The 8,837-nt window shown below is 49.1% G+C and overlaps 1 protein-coding gene across 1 annotated transcript in view; it reads left to right on the forward strand.

The window, feature by feature from the left end:
- The first annotated feature begins 4,369 nt into the window (after positions 1-4,369).
- CRYBA4 (crystallin beta A4) overlaps positions 4,370-8,837 on the forward strand; it is a 7,018-nt gene continuing 2,550 nt past the window's right edge. The window contains exons 1-3 of the mRNA XM_015590733.1: positions 4,370-4,414; positions 5,044-5,162; positions 7,476-7,617. Coding sequence (XP_015446219.1) covers positions 4,376-4,414; positions 5,044-5,162; positions 7,476-7,617 — 300 coding nt within the window. The 5' untranslated portion in view covers positions 4,370-4,375. The remainder of the gene's footprint in view (positions 4,415-5,043; positions 5,163-7,475; positions 7,618-8,837) is intronic.

Consider the following 8,837-nt stretch of genomic DNA (forward strand, 5'->3'; position numbering starts at 1 on the left):
CTTTTTTTATTTTGCTTCTCTCTCTCTCTCTCTCGCTCTCTCTCTCTCTCTTTCTCTCTCTCCCTCTCTTTCTCTCTCTCCTCTCTCCCTTCCCTCTCTCTTCCTCCCGCCCCCTTCTCCTGTTTCTCACTCTCTTTATATCTCTGCCTATCCTTTCTATCTGTTCTTCCTCCCTTCCCTCTCTCTTCCTCCCACCCCCTTCTCCCGTTTCTCGCTCTCTTTATATCTCTGCCTATCCTTTCTATCTGTTCTTTATTATTCTTTTCTTCTCTCTTCTCTTCCCTCCCTCTTTTTGACTCCTCCATCTTTAATTGCCCTGTCTCTCTCTGTTCTGTAACTGCTCTCTCTCTGCCTCCCCCTTTCTCTGCCTTCCCTCTTCTTTCCCCTCCCCTTTGGCTCTCAGCAGCATGGAGGGGTGTCTCTTACCTGGGGACCTGCTACTTCCTGCTGGAGGATAAGCAGGCGGGCGGGTGAGTGCTGTGGGTGACTAGGGGCCGACCCCCCATTTTATAGTCTGGCAGACACCAAGCCCTATGCTCTGTGGCACAAAGAGGGAGCTGGCTCAGCAAGCCCCAGGCATGGGGTTGGGGGCCTGAGGCCCCAACCTCTCTTGGGTTACTGCAGAGAGCAGCATTTTCCATTGTGAGCCCGGCATGCACAGCAGAAACCCTGATCAGCAGGGACTTCACCTGGTTCCTATGATGCCTCTCTCTAAAACCCCAGCCAGGGTAGGCCCATGGGGTCCCTGCTGGCTGCCAATCCTGGGGCAGGAAAAAAGGGAGCCCCAAGGAGGTGGGAGACCTGGATTTAGGAGGCTTTGTGCTCTGTGGCTTTTGGCAGGTCTCTGTTCTTCAGGACCTCTGCCACTGCTGTTACAAGCAGGCACAAGTGTCCCTGTTGGATGCTGCACAGGAAAGATGGTGATGAGGACCACGGGAGATGGGAAATGCTTTGTAAGGGCAGATGTGGGTCCAATATCCATAGCCCTACTTACTGCATGCTCATTGGGTGCTAAGCTCAGCACCAAATGGGTTACTCACACCATCTCGGCCAAACCCCAGGAAATCCAACTTTTTTTGTACTTCTATTATATCCATTTCACAGATGAGTAAAGCTGGGGTGCAGTAAGGTCCTACCTTGGCCCTGGCTTGACTCCCTATTTCTAGATATAGGAGTAGGGATGGGGGAGCTCCCTGTGCTCAGTGGTTTGAATATTTAAGGCCTTGGTTCTGTTCCTCTGACCAGGTTGGGCCCAGATTCTCCCCCGACTTCTTCTCGGTCTGTCTGTATCTGACCCCAGGGACAGAACTGGTGGCTAGAAATATGTCTGCCCTTCTCAGTGCTTCCTCTGGGAGGCCCCGAATGTCACCACAACTTGTTCACTCCTGGGCCCTTAATCAATTTGAGGGACTAAATGGTCACAGCAGTGGATTATAACGGAAGGTGGGATACAGGGGGAGATAGAGAAACTGAGATGGGGAGAGAGAAAAGGGAACATTGATTTGGAAAAGTGGAGAGCGGCAGAGAAAGAGATGAAGGAGACAGAAATACAAGGGTCGGGAAGGGAACTGGACAGTGAAGGAAAGAGAGAGGGAGAGCCAGAGAGACAGACGCAATAGAGCAGTGAAGACTTAGAACAAGGGAACAGATGCCAGAAGTCATATCGTCCCGCTTCCTCATTTTATAAATGTAGAAACCGAAGCCCGGGTGGGACAAGTGACTTAAACAAGGTCACATAGTGTGAACTCACAGTAGAGCCAAGGCTGGAAGGACCCAGGGGAACTGCAGAGCCAGGTTAGCCTGTAGTGTGACTCTCTAGCCCCAGGCAGTCTTCGGGGTCGGGGTGGGGGTTCTGCACAGGTTCCTGCCTCTTCTGCAGGGGTCCAGGGAGCCAGACATCCCCAAGAACCCAGCTCTGCCTTGAGATCACCGTGGCCTAGGGACAGCTCTGCCTCCTGCCCCTCCAGCCCCACCTAGCACCCCCCTCACTTCCCATCTCCTCCTTAGCTTTCATTGTGGGCCAAGGCCTGGGACGGGGGCAGGAACCACAGGATGAGGCAGCCATGGGAACCAGGACCAAGACACAGTGGTTGGTATTTGGTGGGTGTTGGGGGTCACCACAGGTCTGGCTTTAAGGTCAGGCTGTCTGAGACAGTTCTGTGTCCCTCGTGGCAACCTACCAAAGGGTGGGGGCGGAGGTAAGGGATGGTCCCCTATGCTGGGCAGCTCCACTCTGAGCATTTTATTGACTAGGCTCCTGTACTCCTCTCTATGACAAGAGTCTCTGGGATTAACCCCATTTACAGATGAGAAAGTTGAGGCAGCTCCCTTGACCCTTTCTCAGCCTGTTTTCTCATTTGTAAAATGGAATTGGGAAGTCACATCTTTTTAACTCCTGAACCCAAGCACCTAAAACTATATACTCCTGCTTTTATATGAATAGCAATCATTTTTATTCGCAATGATGAGAACGGTGATGATGGAGGCGCATATTTTTTTTATGCTCCAGGAGCAGTGCCAACTGCCGTTCACATGTAATTTACATTCCCCCTCACTATACCCTTATCTCTTAGGCTAAACCCAATTTATCTTGTTGTACTCATTTTACACATGAGGAAACTGAGGCTTAGAGAGGTGAAGTAACATGCTCGAGGTTACCTAGCCAGCAAGAGTGGGGTGTAAATCCAGACTACATTCTTAGCTCTTCATCTTCAAGGCGACCCTTCGTCAAAGTCACGTATTCGATAGGGCTGATTTTAACCCTCCCAGTGGGATAAATATTGGCACTTTACAGGCCATGAGCTGAGATCAGACAACCTCTGGGTCACCCAGCTGTTCAGAGACAGGACTGGATTTCACCCAGAGTGGTCTGGTCTCCTGCCATGCTCTTTCCTAAGCAATGAGAGGCCCGTTTTAGGTCAAATCAGAGGGTGGGAGCGTGGGAAGAGGCTACACAAAGCAAATTCTACAAACCTTGGCTACAATTTGTGAAGCATATTCACACCCACCAGCTCCTTTATTCTGCCCACAGAGCCATCTGGAATCCTCTTTGGGCTTTGTGGGCCCTGGAGGCCCTGGCCCAGCCCCACCTTTCCTGCCTGGCTCCCTCTGCTCCCCTTTAGGGTCCCTGAGATCCAGCCCAATAGGGCTACTCACTCTTTCTCATACACGTGTCCCAAGTTCTCACCTCTACACTTTTGCTTAGAAAAAGCTTTTCCTTCCATATCACCTTGTACAAATCCTCTTAGCCCTTCAGAGTCTAATTTAAATGCCATCTCCAACAGGAAGCCTGCCTTGATTGCCCCTGCTGGAAGAGGAAGGGGTGTAGAAAGGAGAAAAGCATAGACGTTTGTTGAATATCAGGCATGTAACGTAATATCACAACATCCCAGGGATGTAGTTTATTCTTGTCCCATTTTACAGGCAGAAACTGAGAAGAAATGACTTTCTGCAGGTCACACTGCAGAGAAGGACCAGGTTTTTTGACTCCTTGTCCAGTGCTCATTCTCCTGCTACAATCAGGGGTCCCATGGAGCTGATTATGGCAGACCTTCCTCCTCTCACCTTCGTGGCTGATCCCTGAGGGAGGTCATATGCCCCTTTCCCTCTCAGCTGAAGCCAATGGTGCTGACACCTCTCCATTGGGGCTTCAGCTGGGGCTGCCTTTTGTTCCTGCTGCTCACTTGCTGAGTCGGGGCTTTGTCTCCCAGAGGCCCGCTCCCCTCCATGCCTATAAGAGCCTAACCTCAGCTGGTCCCAGGTCTGGCATGTTCTCTGGGTCTATCGCGGTAAGTCTCAGGCTGGGAGAAGGGGTGGGATCTGAGCTCTGAGTGAGCATCCTGGGAGGCAGGGAGCCCAGGTCCCTAATCATCGGGACATCACTGTGTCATCCTGAATATTATCTTCATCCTAACCCGGGCCAGGCTCCAAGAACAGTACCTGCTGCCTTCACTTCAAACCGAAATTATTCCTGAGGTCCTGTTGCCTCAGTTTCTACCGTTAGAGTCACCTCATTGGGTCAGGTGCTGTTTTGGGGTCTCTCTCTTAAGCCGAGCACCTAGGCACTTGCCAGGGTGGTACATCCACCCACTAATGATGAGCAGATAAACCAGCAGAAAGTGGGACTCAGAGGCAATGAGACCCAGAATAGGTGAATTTTGAGATGGTGACAGGAAAGAAGCAAAAGAGATGGCATTGGTCACAGATGGAAAGGGAAGGAAATGGAGAGGCCACAGCTGCACTTTGCTCCTAGCCCAGACACATCTGGCCCCCATCTGGATCCTGACCCTGCCTAAACCAGACTTCAGTATCAAAGGGGAGAGCAGAGTCAGGGCTAAGGTTATCATGTTCTTCTCTTGTGTAGGAAGAGGGCGACATGGCCTTGCAATGCACCAAGTCGGCGGGACACTGGAAGGTAGGAAGAGGCATGGGGGTTGTTTCAGAAGTGAAGGTGTGCAGGTCAAACCAAGCTCCAGGGGACCCCGCCCCCCAATCCCCACCTCCACCGAATCCCCACCTCACCTCTGGGGGGTTATGAGGGCCCATTTTATAGAGGATGCAATCGAGACTCATAGAGGGGAAGAGGTTTGCCCAAGTTCACACACAGGGGTCTTGGTTTGAACTTGGATCTTCTGGTCCCCAAATTCAATCATTACACTCTCTGGCAGAGATGGCAAACTGGTGATTGCACAGTCTTTGGGCATGATTTCTTTGACCTCCTGTGCATGTGTCGTCATCAGCTTTTGAAAACCGGAGGGTCCATAGAAAAGTCCAGATTTAGTGACAGTCTTGAGAAATCAGAAAGTCGGCCAGCATTCCCACATGACGACAATAGGTGATGCTGAGCAGAGGTACTCATTTACACTGGCCCTGTGCTCTCCAGTTGCCCCCAGCCCTCACCCTGCCCAGCCCCTGGAGGCATCCGAGTTTGCCATCCCTGCTTTACCTGCTCCACCCTCTAACCCTGCGTCCAGGGGTGAGCCCCTAAGGGTTCACCTCCCACAGGGTTCTGATGCAGGTCTCCACCTTTTCTTCCTGTCATAGATTGTAGTGTGGGACGAGGAGGGCTTCCAGGGCCGGCGGCATGAGTTCACCGCTGAGTGCCCCAGCGTGCTGGAACTTGGCTTTGAGACTGTGCGATCTTTGAAAGTGCTGAGCGGAGCGTGAGTCTGGGGAGTGGAACCTCAGTGGGGGTGGGGGAGACAGGAGGGGATCTAGAAAGGGGTGCTGAGACTTTTAGATGTTTGAGGCCCCATCTTCCTAGGCTCTCACTTCCCATGGGTCTGAAGTGCCAGGCAGTGTGCAGGGCGGCGGTGTGAGGTTATGCAGGTCGTGCCCTGACCAAACATAGGGGGCATCATTCACACAGATCCTGCAGGAACAGATTTAGAATCGAGTACTGGGTCTGAAATACCCCTCTTACGCACAAATTGAAAGCCAAAATCACTTGTCAAAAGGCAAAGGTAACTATAAAAATATAGTCAAAAGTAATGCTATTAATCTCTAGTTGAACATTGTTGCTTGATTGAAGCTCTGAGCATGAGGTATTTTTATTTTTTTAGAAGAGACAGTAATAAAATGTAGAGAGTGTTAAGGACACACCAATACCATACTGAAACTTTCTAGATCAGTGGTCCCCAACCTTTTTGGCACCAGGGACCGGTGCTCCTAGGAGAATCTAATGCCTGATGATCTGAGGTAGAGCTGAGGTGGCGATGCTAATGCTGGGGAGCAGCTGCACATACAGATGAAGGCTTGCTCACTGGCCTGCTGCTCATCTCCTGCTGTGTAGCCCAGTTCCTAACAGGCCACGGACCAATACTGGTCCATGGCCCAGGGGATGGGGACCCCATTCTAGATCAGCACCATTCAGTAGAACTTTCTGCAATGATGGAAATATTCTACATCTACACTACGTTTTGAAACCAGTGACCACATATGACCACCGAGGGGTTGAAATGTAGCTAGTGTGACTAAAGAACTGAATTTTAAATTTAATTGAACTTAAATTTAAGTTCAATTTAATTAGCAACAAGTGGCCGGCAGCTGCAATATTGGACAGAAGTTTCTAGAAGGTTCCAAAGTAGATCAAAAGGAAAACAATGTTCTCTCCATGTGATTTAGAGTCACCTCATGCTATATGCCTGTGGGTGCCACCAAGGTCATCTTGGGTGATATTTATGCATCTCACACCAGGGTAAATACTCTTTTAGCTTCATACAGATGAGGAGCTGGGGCTCACATGGGGACAGTGACTTGTCCAGGGATATGTACAGCAGGTCAATAGATCAGATAGGTAAGGAGTCAACAAACTCAGGTAGATTCAGACAGTGCATGTCTTTGAATAACATTGTTTTATTCAATGTCCCTTCATTACAAGGTGGATGAGATGCCATAGGAACTTAACTCTTGTTTATGTTAATTAGCTTATGGTAAAATCGTTTTCATTATGTGTAGTTTCACCACAGTTTCAAGATTTTATCGACAATGTTAAGTGAGGGCTTGTGCTTACATAGACAGCAAGTGCAAGGTCAGCATGGTGTCAGCTTCTTGTGTCCCTTATCCCATCAGATGACACCAAAACAACAGGGACCAGATGACAGCAGGACTGGAGGCCCCCTGCAGTTGGGGAGCCACTCCGTGCTTCAGTTATAGCTTGCGCTGTACCCTCCAGGGTGATGAGGGGAAAGTCCCATATTTCGCGGGAACCAGAGAGATGGATGAGCAATTGCCTCATGGAAGCCTCCTTCAAAAGAAGGAGGTACATGAGACATGGCTTGTGGCAGCTCCTCACAAAACTGCCTGTCTCCCCATTTTCCTAGAGAATTGTGACAGATGCCATCAAGGCTTAAGTCAGCCTGGGGTTGAGTCTTGCCTATGTGGCCTAGAGCAGGGGTCCTAAACCCCTGGGGAGTGGACTCATACCGGTCAGTGGCCTGTTAGGAATCAGGTCGCACAGCAGGAAGTGAGCGGCAGGGAGCAAACAAAGCTTTATCTGTATTTGCAGTCGCTCCCCAGTGCTAGCATCACTGCCTCAGCTCCACCTCAGATCATCAGGCGGTCCCAGATGCCAAAAAGGTTGGGGACCGTTGGCTTAGAGGGACACATGTTCGGTTGTCAGTCAGCTGCACAAACAGTTCCACTACCTGTGGAACACACAGCAAATCAGCGGGTTGCTAGGTCTACACTGGGTTTCTCCACCTCCGCACGATTGACATTTGGAGCTGGATAATTCTTTGTCTTCATGAGGATTGTCCTGTGTATTGGAGGATGTTTAGCAATATCCTGGCCTCTATTCACTAAATGCCATTTGTAAACACTCCCTCTCCCTCCTCCCAGTAGGACAAATAAAAATGCCTCCAGACTTGGTGGAATGCCTCTCAGGGGGGCAAAGTCACCTCTGCATGATAAACATTGGTTGAGAACTCAGGGTAAGGGGTCTCTTACCTCTTGTATTCTCTACTGTCTATCGACAGGTGGGTGGGCTTTGAGCATGCCGGATTCCAAGGGCAGCAATACGTGCTGGAGCGGGGTGAGTACCCATGCTGGGATGCCTGGAGCGGCAACACAGCCTACCCCGCTGAGAGGCTCACCTCCTTCCGGCCCGTGGCCTGTGCTGTGAGTTCCTACCCCCGCCTCCATTTAGGGAGGCCTGAGCCCTTCCATTGGAGGTTTGGGAACTGGATGTCCCAGAGTTCAAATTCTCAGTCATTACTTCAGGCTGTGGGACATGGCAGTCCCTCACCTCTCTGAGGCTCAGTTTCTTCATCTTCAAATGGGACCATGGTACCTATGGAGTTGAGAAAGGGAATGTTTAGCATCAAGACAGAACCCGCCACAAACGTTCTGCCCATCACAACTTAGTGATGACATGAGCAGAAAGCCTGTGTGCTTCGCATCCCCTTTTTATGACTCAGGGATCCTGGGAGAAGCTGGGTGACAAAGATGGCAGAGTGAGGTATGAAGGAAGCATTCTGTTTCTTGTTTCTGACTTTATATTTTAGCTACTGTTTATAAAGTTTGGGTGACCATTATTATCCCTATCTTGCAAATGAAAAAACTGAGGCTCAGACAATTGTATGTTTTTTTCTTCAAAAACAACTTCTATTGATTTAAAACCACATAAGGCATACATATTTATCATCTAAAATTTGGAAAAAAAGCTTGATATAGCAGAATAAAAAAATAAAAACCACTCATACCCACCCCTTCGAGACAGAAGCCCTCTCTTCACAGTGCTGGTCTTGTTTGCTATCCACAGATTATACCTGTAGTGATTGACGTCATGTCCATATTTATATCTGTATATCTTTAGACATATCATTTTGTTATAAAATTAAATCGTAATAAATCAAAGGCTTGGAAAACAGCTTTTCTCACTGGGCAAATATATCACAATCAGCCTCCCAGGTGATTAAATCTATTTACAATATCATTTCCATAGCTCCCTAGCATTTCGTTTTGTGACTAGTTTTATTTGTTCATTTGTTCCATAAATAGCCCAAGCCTGTGCCAGTATGGGGACTCACGGTGGACTCTGACAGATGCAAATCCTGTTATCATGCAGTTTACTACTTCTGATTTAATTTAGTCCTCCAAACAATCTTGAAAATAGATGTGGTTAGTTTTATTTTATATATACGGAATCAGGCTCAGAAATGCTATGTAACATGTTTAAGTCAGCTGGTAAGTGGAGAGGCGGATTTGAACCCAAATCCCTGCATCCTTCTCTTAATCATAGCACAATACCCCAGTTTACCCTCTTGTTGGATATTTAAGTTGAGTCACCCTTCCCTGCCCTCCCCTCCCCTCTCTCTCCTTCTCTCTCCCCTCCCTCC

This window comes from Pteropus alecto, unplaced genomic scaffold (assembly GCF_000325575.1).
Source record: "Pteropus alecto unplaced genomic scaffold, ASM32557v1 scaffold190, whole genome shotgun sequence".
Taxonomy (NCBI): Eukaryota; Metazoa; Chordata; class Mammalia; order Chiroptera; family Pteropodidae; genus Pteropus; species Pteropus alecto.